The sequence below is a fragment of the Pelmatolapia mariae genome, linkage group LG23, assembly GCF_036321145.2.
Source record: "Pelmatolapia mariae isolate MD_Pm_ZW linkage group LG23, Pm_UMD_F_2, whole genome shotgun sequence".
Lineage (NCBI taxonomy): Eukaryota > Metazoa > Chordata > Actinopteri > Cichliformes > Cichlidae > Pelmatolapia > Pelmatolapia mariae.
Genome location: NC_086246.1, coordinates 3205691 through 3223059, shown reverse-complemented (window position 1 = coordinate 3223059; position 17369 = coordinate 3205691). Strand labels below are relative to the sequence as shown.

Here is a 17369-nt window from a genome sequence, read left to right as displayed (position 1 = left end):
TCTTGTGTATTATTATACAAACTTTGGTTGTAAGATTCAGATAACTATTTAATAAAAGCTAGATATTTTATATGAGAGTAAGAAAGAAAAGTATATCTTTGTGTCCACCTTTCCATGTTAACGCCCTACCTGGCCCCCTGGCAAAAGCTTTGCTAGATCCGCCCCTGCACAGTTACCAGCTGTCATGGTCATTGATCAGTTTCATGACTGAAGTTTCAACAGGCGAGAGAATGACAGGGGAGGCTGTCATAAAGTTCAACATCAGTAACTTAGCGCGCACCCAGCTGTATAGAAACTCCGTCGTGCTAGCTACCACGCAGTACGAGTTATTGTAAGTGATTGTAAAAAGTCAGCACAACGAAAATAAACTACACCTAAACTCGGTTTATATCTGACCCAAATAGAGTGCAGTTCATAACTTCTTACCTGAAATTCAGTTAACCTGACGCTCCAACCTCGCCTCTTTTTGAGCTCCGTGTTAGCCACCGCCGCCTCGTATGTCTCTTTCCCCCGCATGTCCTTTCTGTCACACACCGGTGGATAGCTGCCTTCTGTCGTAGCTCTGCGTTAGCCACCACCAAACAACTCAGTTATTTTTTCCACATCGACCAGCATCATCGGCCCAGCTGAGACACAGACTGTTTGCGAGCGATCGGGGGGTGAAAGGAGTTAGAGCCGCGTTTCTGTAAGCCAAGCCCGGATGCTTTTTAGCGAGCTAGCACGACTAGCGAGCTAGCACGGCTAGCTACACGTAAGAGAACTGTTGCTAATATGGGATGTCTTGATAAAACGAGCAGATATTTGAAGTTTACGCACCTACATTCTCACCTGAAAATGTCTTAAAAGTTTATTTTGTGACCTAGAAACACGAATAAAAGACATATAAAATGAAGTGGTGGCCGCCATTGTTTGACTCTGTAGAGGCATGCTATGAATTGTGGGATATGGTGTTTTCCACCAAGCATACACCCTTTCGGCCGTACTACTCCCAGTATACCACTAGAGAGAGCCAACACACCACACATGAAGTCTGTTTCTATGGGGCAAAAAGATAAATCTTTCTCATGGGCCTAGAAATTAGCCTAAATTTGCACTAAAATCTAAATATTTAAAAAACTATAAAAGTCATAAACACCAAAAGTCATAGCATGCTAGTCCAGATCCAGCCGCACAAAATGATATAACATATATAACCCTTGTGTCAAAACTGTGCGGCAGATAAGCGCGGGAAAATTTGCACTAAATTATTAATATTTAAAATACTAAAAAAGTCATGAACACCAAAAGTCATAGCACACCATTCCAGATCAAGCCGGACATAATGAGGTAACATATATGAAGCTTGTCTCAAAACTGGTGGGCTACGCTACAAAATCTCAGGCGGTTTAACTGGTAATGTAATTTATAGAAGTATGATAACATAAGTATTAGTGATCCAGATTGGGGAAGCAATCTTCTAGTGTAAAATGTGGAATTCTACATTCTGGACTAGACTAGACTAGAAGTCAATTCCATATACTGCATATCAGGCTGCACTATTCCTCTATCATCTTCTTTTTTCTGTCCATATCTTCTGATGATTGAATTATGCTTGCTTTGCTAAGTGCTAATGCTGCTATAAAAATGTTCAGGAGCCAAGCTAACATTAGCATTTCTGCCTTAGTTAACCCAACTTATCATCCATTCCTCGTTTTACTCTTTGAATTAGTAAAATACCTTTTTTTATTTCATTTACCATACCTCCTGACAATACATGCAATCAGAATCAGTGGGTGGGGCTTACAAAGAAAAGAAATGAGATAAATTCATGGTGACTACTGCTTACTGCCACTTTGACTTTTTTCAACAATCTCAACAAGCTGAACCTGTTTCTACAATGGGTGACTCATACATTATAGCAATAGACTTTGGCACTGCATACAGTGGTTATGCCTACACTGTAGCTCCCAAAGAGGAACAACTTGATCCCATTTTGAAGAAGTGGGGGAAAGAACATCGATTTGATACACCAAAGACTCCAACCTGCATTCTGCTCAATGAACATGAAGAATTTCTCAGTTTCGGTTATGATGCAAAAAAAATCTATATTAACTTGCGTGGAGAAGCGGCAAAAGCACACTACTTCTTTGAAAACTTCAAAATGGACATCTATGACTCAGTAAGAACATATGATTTACATTCATATCCCTTAAGGGTGTCTTCCTCATATGTAAGTTTTAACATCTTGATAAGTGCATTATTACCAGAGGATGGGATTTTTCAACAAAGAATTTCTCATGCTTGTAGTGTTCACAGAAGCAATAAATATAGTCAAGTAGTTACTTCTTCAATAACCAGAAGAAAAGCAAACAGTTACAAATTCAGGTTGTATATTAAAAGTAGAACTAGTTTATCACTTACGCTTGCAGTGATTGTTTCGTTTTACTGCATTTCTGTAAAAATCTGTGGTATTTGATTGACTAATGAATTCAACACCCAAAATCAGCTTATCAGGCATCCTACATGTGACTCCATTTTTGACATTCAGATATGTAACAATTTCTGAATATGAAATATGGCGGCAGGTACAAATATGAACTAACAACTTTTGAACTGGTTCCAGAAAATCAGCAGAGATGTGATGATTAAAGCTGCAAATGGCAAATCAGTTCCAGCCATGAAGGTGTTCACAGAATCACTGAGATACCTGAAAGAAGATGCACTGGAAACCATTAGTGGCAAAACTAAGAGGGAGTTCATAGCCTCTGACTTCACTTGGGTGCTGACTGTACCTGCCATCTGGGATCCTTCAGCAAAGCAGTTCATGAGAGAAGCTGCAACTCAGGTAACATAATTTTCTTGGGAAAAACAACATTTAGATTAAAAAATACTAAATAAAAAATAAATAAATTAATAAATTAAAATAAAAGGAAACAACCAAAAAAGATTACTATGGAAATCTGATATAAATTGATTCACACAGCTTTTGTTTTTGTAAGACTTTAATTTGCCCCTTGATGCTCTATATTGTTGTTTCACCCCTTTGCAATCTGCAAAATTTAAACATTTATTGAATCATTTATGAACGTTATTGACAATGTAACAAAAAGTCACCCCCTCTGCAGGAATAAAACTTTATTTGAGAAATGTGACACTGCGCTTGAGTTAGTTTGTGCAGTGTGACACACAGACTCAGGCACAGACCAGGTATCAGTTGTACAAATGATTACTTGGAGTTTTCACTGTAAACAAAATAACTGTTTTTCTGTATGGGGAGAGGTCTAGGGCTCTAGGGTCCGTGGGAAAAGACAGGGTCCACACAAACTCCTCTCTTCACAGAATTCCACTCCACTCTTCTCTGTGGCCACTCACACTTGCTCCTCGCTCGCCGGACTCTTGGGTTTACCCATCACCATTTTTTCCATCTGTATCTGGAAATCCCAAAGGATCTTAGTTTGGTCACTCTCTACCACCCTTGGGAGGGTCTCCCATTTTGACATCAGGACTTCCAGGCCATATTCGGCACATTTGTTTCTGTATACTGTGCCACCCACTTGCTTATGGCATTCCATATATGCCCTGCCTGCTAGCATCTTACACCCTGCTGTTATGTGCTCAATTGTCTCAGTAGTTGTGATATTATAGGGAAGAGAAGTTTAAACCATTACATTCATATGATCAGAAAAGACTGCATCATAATTTTTAAGGTTATAAACAGGTAAACCATGAGACAAAACCAGATCCAGAGTGTGTCCATTTTTATGTGTGTGACCAGTGACAGACTGCCAAACATTAAAAGCATCTAGTAGGTTTAAAAAGTCCTTTGCCAGTGGTTCAGTAGGACAGCACACATGAGCATTCATATCACCCTGTATTAAAACCTTGTCTTACTTTGTTAATGACTTCTCTGAGTTCTTGGCTGAAATAATGCCGAAGTTCCTGTTATATTTAGGTGGACAGTAGATCACATGACAAAGAAGGGGATGACTGCTACCAAGTTCAAACATTTTCAGTTCAAAACTGGAGAAGGTGACAGTTGACAGTTGACAACAGTGAAAAGTATTTTTGTAAATTGTTGCCACTCCTCCACCTTGGCCCGTAGTCCTTGGTGAGTTAAAATAGGAACAATCTGGTGGTAATAGTTCTAAAGAAGAGCTTAACTCACCGTCACTTTGCCAGGTTTCTGGCACACAGAGGAAATCCACATTATGAGCAGTGAAGAAATCCTTCAACATGAATGTTTTACTTGCTAACACCCTGGCGTTAGCCAGGGCAGTCCTGGTAGGCTCCATCGGACCGGTGACATCCATCCAAAGAACTTTTTTTAGTGGCTGGAGATTCCACGGATTCACTCCACCGCTGCGAAGACAAGGTAAGAGAAGGCGGGGAAGCTGGATCTCCTCAGCCGAGCTGATAACAGGTACCAGCCAGGTGCCAATAGGTTCCAGGAACACAAAACACTGGCCTGAATTCAGCCAGAGTGCATTGGAAAATTGTTCTGTTACTGCCAGATGAAAGAGCCAAATATGTTTTCAGTTTTACTAAGAGACGCTACGTTTTCCCCGATATCTAAAGTGCTTCTTCTTATGAGATGGGGTAGGGGTGTAGCCCAGGTGAGCCGGTACTCCAGATAGTAGCATGGGTGGAAAAAAGTCCTGTCCCCAAACGCTAGTCCTTACCAGTTTCTCTGTGGCAAGTCGAATATTTAAGAGAGTTTCACAATCATGGGTCAGTAGAGAGCCATGCACACCGGCGCCACCTTGGATCTGGCAGAGTTTGAGTTAAGATAAATGAGAGTATTATTATTATTGTTACGTTATTTACATTACTGTATTTTTGCACAACTCTGTTGCTTGAGAAGCTCGCACACAAGAATTTCACTCGCATGTACTGTACCAGTGTACCTGCACATGTGACGTGACAATAAAAGTGATTTGATTTGATTTGATTTGAGAGAAAAACAAGATTTTGTTTTACAATGACAACTCCTAAACAAAACCTTTCTTCTTCTGCTAACAAACAACAGAAAAAATCTAACAATTTGTTACAAGAAGTGAGCGTTCAAATAATTTTAAACCCCCTCAAAAACAAAATTAAAACTGAAGGCCAGCTTACAAAACAAGGGTATGCTGCCAAAACCTAAAGATAAGTTTTTGCCTGAGTATTTCCTCCATGTGTACTCAAATGCAGACACCTCACGGAGGCTCCAAATGGTACAGTGAAAACAAACGATTTATTTGGGCACTACAAGCAGCATATGGTGAAGTTGGAAAACGCAAGTAAAATACTAAACATGAACAAAGGGCGAACATGAACACTAGGAATTACTCCAGGCCAGGACCACAAGGTACAGGGCTACGCTCTCAGAGTCTCTGTAACAGAAGAGAGCAGAGTCAATGTGAGACCCACGCAGCACTCCGGGGAGTGAAGGCAACAAACTACACAGTCTTACTTTCAGGGTGGAAGGCGAGGCTTGGGGAGGAATAAAGGTGATGTTAAAGCAGTTCGCGTTCACTCACAGTGAGGTGCTGGGCAGGGAGGCAGGCAGGTGTGAACTGAGAACAGGAAAGCAAACCAGCGACGGGAGTTGGGTGCTAAATGACAGCCAGTTTCAAACATCAGTGAAGCTGTAGTGGGGAAAAGTCAAGGTTAGCTCAGAAAAAGACCTAAAACTATGAGTCTCACTAACATGGGTTAGCTGACGTTCCGGCGAGGAATGTTTGACAACACTGGTCTTAAGAGCCTGCCAGCTGATTACACACAGGTGCCCCAATTTGATATAAAATAACACTGGTTATATTTTAATCACACGTGTATAATTTTACAGGAATTTAACATTTATTGTTTATAGTCATTACATTTCTATACATCTTACGAATGATATTGTCATGGCTGGGGCAGCAGTCGTGTTGTGGATGAATGAGGACCCAAAATGCAAGCAAGCGACTGATGAAGAGTGTGACGTTTATTGACAAAAGTGGCAGGGTGGCAAACAGGCAGTGAGGCATGGCAAATAACTGAAGGAGACCTAAACTGGGATAAACTAAATAACAAACCTGAGAGCATACAAAAAGGCTGCGGGGCAGAGAGACACAGACAGGAACGCAGATTAACGCAGATAAACGCAGACGAGCCGACAACAGGCACAGACTGACACCCACTGTATATACACACACAAACAAGGAGAGCAGGTAATGACATACAGGTGGGAGTACAGCTGATTCTAATACACAAGACGACCTGAGGATACAAGCTGAACACGATGACAACAGACACAGACCTTCAGAATAAAACAGGAAATCCAGAACACGAACAGGGCACAAGGGGAGGACACAGAATTCAAAATCAGAATAACTAGAACAGAGGAAAATAATCATACAACTCAAAATGCTGGGTCAACGACCCAGCACCGTGACAGATATGGATTAAGTGTTTTTATTTTTGTTATTTTTCTGTAATAATACCAAATTTTTTAAGATAAAACACACCATTTGACAGTTTACTACTGCTTGCAGATGTTTTATGCTCATAAATATAAACATTTATTAAAAAAAATTATAAAAATTATAATGAAAAAAATCAAATAGTATTTTTCCCACCATTTTACTTTCTCAATAACAGAAATTTACTTCTTTTAATGTCATTTTACACTCAATACATCAAATTCTAGATATGCATTTAAAGCATAAAATTTAAAAGAATTTCAAAAAATTCCACATTTATTTAAAAAAATAAAATTGTTATCATGTACAGACAAATATATATTCTGTCTAGCTATAAGAACAGAATAACAAAATACAGAGAATTTTTAAATCTTAAAAATTTCTATCACAAGACCAAATACACATTAAAAAAAAAGGGGTTTGTGTCGGTATTCAGATATAAATGCATCGTAGGTTTTGTTTTCTTTTAAATTTGAGTCATAATTTCACAGGCAGGGATTGTTACAGAAGAAAGTCAGACAAAGCTGGTCATCGCACTGGAACCAGAGGCAGCCTCAGTCTGGTGCAAGAAGCTTCCAGCTGATGGCTTCATCACTCAGAACCATGATGGAGGATCACTGGATCAGTCTCCAGGAACACACTACATGGTGGTGGACTGTGGAGGTATATATTTGACTGTGTTACACTCTGTTAGACATTCATCCACAGACATGCTGTAAGCATCTTACACATCCAGGCACATCACTCCCATCAAACACAGTCGGAAGTGATTATTTGTAAGGGTGCCGCAAGAAATATTCAAAGACTAACAATAACTAATGATTAAATACGGAGAGGTGTATAAATACAAAGTGCCTTAAGAAGAAACATTTAGTGCATCATGGGAATCCCCCAATAGCCTGGAGCTATTGCAGCATAACGGCAAGCAATTGTCCTTTGTGTCTTCCCTGGTGAACTTGATGTTTTTATCCACGGCGTTAATGTGCGCAGTGAAGGATTCCACTTCTTGTTTTTTGATTTTGACCCAGGTGTCGTCTACATATCTGTACCAGTGGCTGGGTACTCTCCCTTTAAAAGAGCCAAGAGCCTTTCTTTCCACTTCCTCCATGTAAAGGTTGGCTACAATAGGTGACACGGGGGAGCCCATGGCGCAGCCATGTTTTTGTCTGTAGAAGCCCTCGTTGTATTTGTACAAATACGCCTTTCCTGGACTGCGCTGTGCACATTGAAGAGAATGGCAACCTCAACATTGAAGCCCACACACACGGACCAGTACCTCCTCTTTGACTCCCATCACCATCTGGAGCACAAACGTGTAGTAATTAGGACCCTACACCACCGGGCAGAACATGTTCCCTCTAAGCCTGAGGGAAAAAAGAAGGAACACACATGTAAAGGAAGCACTTAAAACATGTGGCTATCCTAACTGGGCGTTTATAAAGTCAGCAAAGATGCACAGAAAAGAAGATCAGACACCAGCGAGGGAGGATAAGAAAGACAGACGCAACAACATTGTCATCCCCTATGTAGCCGGTGTATCAGAGAAACTCAGGAGAGTTTTCTCCAAACACGACATCCCAGTGTACTTCAGACCCAGCAACACACTCAGACAGAAACTGGTTCACCCGAAAGACAAAACTCCTAAACACAAACTGAACAATGTGGTGTATGCTGTACAGTGCAGCGAGGAATGCCCAGACCTCTACATCGGAGAGACCAAACAGCCACTTCACAAGCGGATGGCACAAAATAGAAGAGCCACCTCCACAGGACAAGACTTATCTAAAGGTCAAAGGTCACTCTTTCGAGGATGCCAGCATTCACATTTTGGACAGAGAGGACAGATGGTTTGAAAGAGGAGTGAAAGAAGCCATTTACGTCCACTGTGAGCGACCATCTTTGAACAGAGGCGGTGGTTTACAACACCAACTGTCCGCCTCCAGCGGAGACAGAAGGATGAACGGGCCCCAGGGTCCCTCCAGGAGAGACACACAAAGGCTGGTGCGGTTCCCCAGAACCCCCAGTGGGAACAACACACGAAGGCCGGACGGGCCCCTCGGACCCCCCAGCAGGAACAGGTGACTGAGTAAATGACTGAGGAGGTAACTGAGCAGGTGGAAAATAGTCTTTTAAATCCAGAGAGGATGAAACAATTGGCTCTGAAATTAGTGCAGTCTGGGATTGAGATTCCACAGAACATGTCACAGACTCAGCATTACTGCAAATTGCTCTGTAATCCCGGATAAGGGCTGAGAAGAGGAGTATCGGTGGCAAGGGCGACGTTTCCTTCTGTAAGAGGGAACCGGTGGAGAAATGGAGAGCTCCTCCTCATCCTCCGACCACATAGCCCCCAAGAAAAAGGCAGGCTAGGAACTAGGACCCGGCCCTCGTGGGGAGGGAGACGAAAACCGTGGCAGCGGCACAGAATCTCTGTCCCACTATGGTGACCGCTGCAGACGCTGCTTTACGGCGAGCTCAGACTGCTACTGCGTTGGCGTGGTGAAAGAGGGGGCAAGCTCACGTGCCCTGACCTCCCCCCTCCACGCAGCTAGGGTGTCCGAAGCAAACTGCTGAAGCCGGGGGCTGGTTTTCACCATTGCTTCCACTTTGCTCAGACCCACAGACATAGCCCGTAGGCTGTCGGACTGGGATATACGGTCCAGCAATTTAACCAGCCTTTCCATCTCAGCATCCAACTCTGAAGTGAATAGGTCTGCGGGGTCCATGTTCTGGTGGTGATCTTCTCTCATCTGAAGGCTGTGTGCAGGCAGGAGGACCCGGCTTTAATGCTGAACTCAAACAGGGAGGCAGGGAGGCAGGGAGGCAGGGAGGCAGGGAGGCGGGCGGGCAGAACACACAGCATGAATGAGGGTAGATCGCAACCCTGGCACAGAGAAACACAGGGCTTAAATACACAGAGGGAGCAATCAGGGAATGGGTAACAGGAGGGAAACACAGCTGGGGCAAATCAGGCCTAACGAAACAGGGGAAGCAAAACCAGATACATTAACATAACATGGACCTTCAAAGTAAAACAGGAAACATAACACAGAGACGCAGTAACAGGGATACAGCAGCTATGGAACAGAACAGAAACCAGAAGGCAGAACCAGAAGGTTTATTAAGACTCTGACAAAGAAACCAAAAGACTACAAATGATAATTAAAGGCTAAAATCAAAGTACAATAAGAATGAAAACTCAAAACTCACCTGATCCAGCCCTAACTACGTGCTTTATCGAAGAAAAAAAAAAAATTGAAGCCTATTCTTAAAAGTAGATCGCACAATAATAAATACAGAGAAAAACCCAACAATCATATGACCCACTATGAGCAAGCACTTTGGAGACAGTGGGAAGGAAAAACTCCCTTTTAACAGGAAGAAACCTCCAGCAGAACCAGGCTCAGGGAGGGGCGGGGCCATCTGCTGTGATTGGTTGGGGTGAAAGAAGGAAAACAGGATAAAGACATGCTGTGGAAGAGAGACAGAGATTAATAACAGACATGATTCGATGCAGAGAGGTCTATTAACACATAGTGAGTGAGAAGGTGACTGGAAAGGAAAAACTCAATGCATCATGGGAATCCCCGGCAGCCTACGTCTATTGCAGCATAACTAAGGGAGGATTCAGGGTCACCTGGTCCAGCTCTAACTATATGCTTTAGCAAAAAGGAAAGTTTGAAGCCTAATCTTGAAAGTAGAGATAGTGTCTGTCTCCTGAATCCAAACTGGAAGCTGGTTCCACAGAAGAGGGGCCTGAAAACTGAAGGCTCTGCCTCCTATTCTACATTTACATATGCTAGGAACCACAGAGTGAAGAGCTGTAATGTGGTGTATTATTCAATACCTTTTATATGAGGATGTTTGCTTGCCCTTGTCTTGCAGGTGGAACAATTGACATCACTGTTCATGAAGTCCTGGATGGAGGAGGACTAAAGGAGCTGCAAAAGGCCTCAGGAAATAATCTGGGGGGACAAAATGTCGACAGAAAATACAAACAGTTCCTCAGAGAAATCTTCTGTGATGGTGTCTGGGATCAATATGAAGAAAACTTTCCAAGTGACGTTCAGAAAATGATGCATGACTTTATGTATCTCAAACAGGTAGATGATGATATTCAGGTGACCTGCCCATTTACTCTGGGAACATTGGCTCAGAAAAGTCAGGAAATAGAAAGGTTCTTCGAATCAGTGCAAGGTGCTTCTTGGGATGAAGGAGCAATCAGAATCTCCAAAGAGACACTGAGGTCTTTCTTTGCTGAGAGTCTTGAGGGCATCACTGACAGTCTCCGGCAAATCTTGAACAAAGATCTAAGTGTTGAGTACATTTTGTTAGTTGGGGGCTACGCTGAAAGCCAGATTCTACGTCAACACGTTATTGATCAGTTTGGTGATCAGTGTAAAGTTCTGTGTCCTTTTAGACCACAAGAAGCAATCGTGAAGGGAGCTGTAAAGTTTGGAAGAAACCCTGGGCTGGTGGCATCTCGAAAAAGTGCCTTTACTTACGGAGTTTCTGTTTATGAGAAGTTTGACCCATCAAAGCATAAGAAAGACAAGAAATTCACAAACAAAGAGGGTGAGTGGTGTAAAGACATTTTTATGAAACTGGTGGAAGAAGGTGAAGATGTGAAATGGAATGAAACAAGAAATCATATTTTATATCCACTAGAGAGAGATCAGAGAGTGGTAAACTTCACATTTTACTGCACAGAAAGAAAAATGCTCATGTATGTAGATGACTGGGGAGTAGAGGTAGTTGGATCTTTCGTTGTTGACATGCCTGATACTGTACAAGGCAGGAGGTGTGAAGTCAAACTGGAAATTAAGTTTGGTGCCACAGAGATAACAGCCACAGGCTTTGTGTCTGGGTCAAAAAATTCTGTCAAGATTGACTTTATGACCAAAGCATGAACATGTTTCAGAAACATCAAGAGTGCAGCAAATGACTTCCAAATGACAGAACAAATGAAAATAAAAAGTAGAAGGCTGATAGCAATCACTTCTCACATAATGACACAGCTTCAGCAGGGTTTATGGTTTGTTTTTGGTTAGTTTTGATTTTTATCATTGTCATTGACAATAACACCTTACATGAATGTTTTATCGCTTTGTTATGATACCTTTTTTATTAACTCATACATGTTCTAAACCTAGCAGAGCAAATCAAGATTTTATGCTTTTCAATTGCTGATGTGTCGTTCAGGGATGAGTCGACTCTAAGTGCCGATTCTTTGTACGGAACAACAGGATCTGACTCCCGCTGTACAGTACTATGTCATTAAGACAAAATGGGATGTGATTACATCCTTGTAATGTGAGGACCAGAATTTTAAACTTGATTCTGAAATTCATAGTCTCCTTATCAGATGGAAATATTAACAAATTTACTGTCTAGTCAAAAACATACTTTTGAGAACAGCTAAAAACCATTAGATAACAACAATATTGCGCCTGTTCTATAATTTGGATCCACATGCGTGCACATGTAGAGGCACATTTTTTTTTTATTATGTGCTTGAATATCAACCTATCTCTACTTTTCATGTTGAGGCGTTTTTTGTTATTTGTTTGTGCTAATTTTTTTGAAGAAACAATCAGATTGCTTATTATTGGCAAGGGTAAACTTCTTTCCTTGGTTAATTAAGTGGGAGTATTGTGAAAAGGACTTACATATATCTAACAGTTCAGCAAAGGAATGGTTCAGCAGTTCCTGGGGTAGCTGTTTACAAACTGTTGTATCCATTCCAAAAAATGATTGCAATTTTCTTGTGGCCTACATATGATACTAAGGCCACATCACTGTCCTTTTAAACATTTTATTTTTTTAAAATTCAGGTCTTTAGTGTATTAATTCATACAGAAAATAACAAGGCCATGTGGTTTACTTTTGAATTACCACCAGCAACTTAGGCTACTGGTGATTGGTACTGAAGGCCTGATCGTAGCCTGGCTGTTTTTCCTGTTTTATTGTTAGACACATAGCTCAGTTATTTCTGCAAAAAAAAAAAAAAAAGAACAATGGCTGTCTTTTTTTTTTTTTTAAGGGTTTTTATGTTTGTTGTTTTGGAGACTTTGGAGATCCTAAAGCTTACAGCCTTCCTGTGTTTGGTTATTTTTATTTTTATTATGTAATTGGTTGGTTTGCCTTAAATGTTAAATAAATATTTGTTTTATGCTGACATATTTTTAACTTTGTGTCACACCCTGTGCTAGATAAAATATTTGTTGTTTAGAACTGTTTCTAACATAAATCTGGGCTCAACTGGGATCATTTTGAACATGGCACTGTTCAGTCTGGTAAATTTAGTAAATAAATAACATTACAACAGTTTGATGTATGTCAAAATGATGATTTATGTGCAAGTGCCCCCATTATGGAATCTCTGTCTCTAAACCTGTGATAAAAAGTTAATTAAAATCCCTGTGTTTAGTAATTTGGAATAAAATGGGCTGTTCTCATTAGAAGTGGTTAAAGAGGATGCCACTTCAGTTTTTGAAGCTGTTGATAGCCTGAGGTTTGTGCTGAGGACTGACTGAGGACGCCTTGAGCGCATTACTGTTGTCTGGTACTCACCCAAGTGAGTTTGGTCCCTTTTGCCACAGTGCAAATTAGTTGATAAAGTGCAGGAAGTAGGTGCAGCTCTTACAATTACAGTTGCCCTTTGGGCATAGTGTATGACGGCTACTAAAAGGTCAAAAAGACCTGACACACAGCCATGTGGATCACATAGCTTGCGGTGTGTAAGGCCATATAACATGGAAACACTGGAAGATGGTAGGGAGATCATCATCACATTCAGCCAGTAGACAGCTAGCACATCTAACCAGAGGTTTGCTAACAAACTGTCAGAAGAAATGACCATGTCAAAGATGCACTCGCACTCTCCTTCTGTCTACTCTTGTACATCATAAACTGGGTCTGCTGCAGCCAAGGCAGACCCGAGGCACAAGCACATAAAGAAACACCAAAGGCTCGTCTTTCTTATGCTGAGGAGGAAATATACCCCAAAAAATGAAAAAAGGCTAAATTGGAAGCTTCAAGGCAAATGAATATAGAAGTTAAGAAAGAAACTGCTGCAGCCATTGCTGAGGCAGACGTGCTAGAAGCTGCAGTTCATATCTGTAGTGAAAGATGTAGTTGTGACCTCGAACTAGATTCCGGCCCTTCAGAAACCACTCGACGCACACCACAGTATATTGTGGACCAAGGCAACGAATCAGAGACAGAGAACCAGCGACATGAAAGTGTTACGCCAATAAATTCCCCAGATCACAGGGGATGCAGATCTATAAGGAGATGTTCACAGACTCAAAGGAACAATGGTGGTGCATTGTTCTTGGCCCAAGCCAAATGATTTTATGAGATATCTCGCACGCCATGAGCTTGTGTCTGCAGGTTTACTTCAGTCTAAGCACAACCCGCAGAATTACAGAGCCTGGAAATGCTCATTTCTGTCCGCAACCAGTGGATTAGGTTTAACAGCGAGTGAAGAAATGGGTCTTCTTTTAAAGTGGCTTGGCAAGAAGTCAAAAGAGCCCGCAGAGCAGATCAGAGAAATTCATGTTAATCGTCCAGGAGCTGGACTGAATATGATATGGGAAAGACACGATAGAACCTATGGCACAACAGAAGTAATAGAGGATTCTCTCTTCAATCGCACTGACACATTTCCAAAGGTAGGAAATTCAGACTGTGCTAAGTGAACAAAGTTGAGTGATCTTCTGATGGAACGTCTTTTTTCTAAGGATGAAGGAGACCAACCTGGACTTTTGCTCGTTGACATAGCAAGAGGGGTCAACCCAATTGTGCAGAAGCTCCCCTTTCATCTGCAAGAAAAGCGCGCTTCAGCTGGCATATTGTATAAAAGGTGAGAGCATGTGCCGTATCCGCCCTTTGAGTCCTGCACTCAATATGTTTTGGTGCAATGTGTTCAAGAGGAACAAAGAGGATAACCAAGTTGCTCCTTCAATTCAGGATGCTTCATTCATGAAAATAATGAAGGATGGGCTACAGAAAGACACAAATAACAGCTGGGTAGCCCCTTTATACTTCAAGAGTCCATGTCAGCCACTAACAACAGGCCTCAGGCACTGAGGCGTCTCAAGTTTCTCATGCACAACTTTGAGAGGAAGCGTGAAATGAGGGAACACTTCCTTAGCTTCATGGAACAGATGTTCAAAATGGCCATGCAGAGTTGGCTGACAATTGAGTGAGGAAGAAGAACGATGGTATTTACCAACATTGGGTGTGTACCATCCCAAGAAACCAAAGACAATCAGAATAGGTTTTGACCCTGGTCCTTAGAGCAAGATGTCTCCGACATCACCTTTGATCTTGTGGACCAAGGTTCAGATCTAGATCAGATCTATCCAACCGCTGGTGTCCACATTAAGCACTGTCACTGCATCCAAGCAGCTTGGTTCCCAGCAACAAAGTTTTCTTCGTGGAGGTCACTGGTTCGTGCCATGACCCATCTGAAACAAATTGCCAATTGTTATAACACGATCACAACAAACAAACCTTGTAAGGTGTTCTAAAAACTCTTGATCCCTTTATTGATGCACACAGCCTACTAAGAGTCGGAGGTCATCTTCACTATTCAGGTCTTGTTCAGAGTGAGAAGACTCCTTTGATTATTCAAGGCAATCATCATATTGCAAACCTATTCATTAGACCAGTCTTTCTCAAAGTCTAGTATGCGTACCACTAGTGGTACTTGGACTCTTTCTGGTGGTACGCGGGAAATCTCTAATTCTTTTTAGGATTAAATAATAAACCATTGTGAAGGTATGCAAAGACGACACAAGAGTTCCCAAGGCTCTTGTGGTAGCCGGAGTCAACCAGAAAACGTGTCCGTGAGTCATCTATTAGGGTAGCCTTTCTTTATTTCTAGGAGCGCGGGAGATGCCGTCAGTGAGTCAGGAACTATCGCCCAGATGCCAAAGCTCCTGGTAGCCAGTAGAATGTGATCCACTTCTTCTGCACTTGAGTGGTAATCCTTTGCGGCGAGCAGCAGCAGGGAGTTGACGAGGGCAGCACGCACGTAGCAAGGACAGCATGCTCTCCATGAGCTTGAGAGCAGTACCATCACCCAGGCCCTAGATAGAGAGGAGTTTCTCAGCCGCTCTGCATCGGAGAGGGAGTAGCGCTGCAGCAGCAGCACCTTGAGAACAGTGTATTTGCCTTGGTTGGGGGGTATCCTGGAGGAGGGTCATCACACGGCAGTTGGACAGTGGCTCGAGCAAGGCCACCACATGATTGCATTTCATGTCGTAGGCCAAAACGCTACAAAGCGCAAATTGAGGTTGGACGGGCATGAACCACAAAGGACAGTCGTGAAACCAAAAATCCAGCAGCTTAACCGCCACAGCAAAAATTTAAACGTACAGCTCTGCTATCACTTCCAACATAAATAAACACAGAAAACTAAACAGCAGTGGCATTTGTAGGGTTACTGAAGGTTACTGAAGTTGGGCTAGGTGGTACATAATGATGCGCTGCGTGGTGGCTTGCTACACAGCTATGGTTAGCATAACATAAACCAATTGAAGCTGGAGGATGAAAGCTAACTTTTTTCCACTTGATGAGGGTGTAGGAACAAATGTAACTGTATGGCAGGATGCAGTTAACGGACCAAACTTCAGTCAGGAGAACAACTGCAATATAAGGTCAGTCATTAATATACTGCTGCATGGGCTGGGCTGTAGTTACATTTTACGATTTTAAAAACTGATCTTTAAAATGAAGAGTGATAATAACAATCCAAGAGAGCCTGACAGTGATCACTGACATTTTTAGGGGCTTGGTCAGATTAAATAGAACAAAATACAAAGCATTAAAACATGTTAAAAACACAAACACCTTTAATAAAAGCAGAGTGGTTTGGATCCCGAAGCAGGTTTCATCAGGTCATCACTTAAAGATTGGATATCCCACCTGCTGTGAATGTTTTAATGCAGTACAGTTGTTTTTATTATCACTTGACACATCCTGTTTATGACAGTCAAAATAAATAACATTCATATAAGAAATAAAATTGTCTTGTACAAACTGTGTGTGGTGTTAAATAGGCCTATATTACTGTACTTTAATGTCGGTCATAAGGGTGGTACTTCAAGAGCCATATAGTTTATGAGGTGGTACTCGTTGTGAAAAGTTTGAGAACCACTGCACTAGACAGTACGATGAACAAGTTCACCATCTTTTGCTGTGAAGTAGCCAGACTTTTGACCGCTTCGCCTTGGGCATTTTTAATCTGTATCTCTGCTCTAAAAGAAAGTATGTACATGGGCCCGCCTACTATCTTTGGAAAGGTAAAATGATTGGCTAGAATCCAAAGTGTATGACATCTCAGGGAAAAAAAGCACCGAAATGTGCGCTGCTTTTCGGTCTGGTTAGTACCTTTTATGTCAGAACCAGTACCCATCCCTAGTCAGGGATAAATTGAGAAATTTAAAGTAGGCTTAGGCTACAAAAAGATTTCCCAAGCCTTGAACATCCCACGGAGCACTGTTAAAGCGATCATTTAGAAATGGAAGGAGTATGGCACAACTGTAAACCTACCAAGACAAGGCCGTCCACTTAAACTCACAGACCGAACAAGGACAGCGCTGATCAGAAATGCAGCCAAGAGGCCCATGGTGACTCTGGACGAGCTGCAGAGATCTACAGCTCAGGTGAGGGAATCTGTCCATAGGACAACTATTAGTCGTGCACTGCACAAAGTTGGCTTTTATGGAAGAGTGGCAAGAAGAAAGCCATTGTTAACAGAAAACTATAAGAAGTCTCGTTTGCAGTTTGCCACAAGCCATGTGGGGGACACAGCAAACATGTGGAAGAAGGTGCTCTGGTCAGATGAGACCAAAATGCAAAACGCTATGTGTGGCGGAAAACTAACACTGCACATCACTCTGAACACACCATCCCCACTGTCAAATATGGTGGTGG

The 17369-nt window shown here is 41.9% G+C and overlaps 1 protein-coding gene across 1 annotated transcript; it reads left to right on the top strand.

The window, feature by feature from the left end:
* The first annotated feature begins 1876 nt into the window (after positions 1-1876).
* LOC134621118 (heat shock 70 kDa protein 12A-like) lies at positions 1877-11332 on the top strand. The gene is made up of 4 exons (XM_063467563.1): positions 1877-2158; positions 2603-2824; positions 6914-7085; positions 10308-11332. The coding sequence occupies exons 1-4, from the start codon at positions 1877-1879 to the stop codon at positions 11330-11332; spliced, it is 1701 nt and encodes a 566-aa protein (XP_063323633.1).
* Positions 11333-17369: the final 6037 nt, after the last annotated feature.

What these genes read in the sequence shown, in the direction of transcription:
- LOC134621118 (XM_063467563.1), top strand. Translation starts at nt 1,877, where the DNA reads ATGGGTGACTCATACATTATAGCAATAGACTTTGGCACTGCATACAGT. An exon ending in AAATGGACATCTATGACTCA is followed by an intron (nt 2,159 to 2,602) that starts GTAAGAACATAT and finishes AACTGGTTCCAG; the next exon opens with AAAATCAGCAGAGATGTGAT. An exon ending in TGAGAGAAGCTGCAACTCAG is followed by an intron (nt 2,825 to 6,913) that starts GTAACATAATTT and finishes ATAATTTCACAG; the next exon opens with GCAGGGATTGTTACAGAAGA.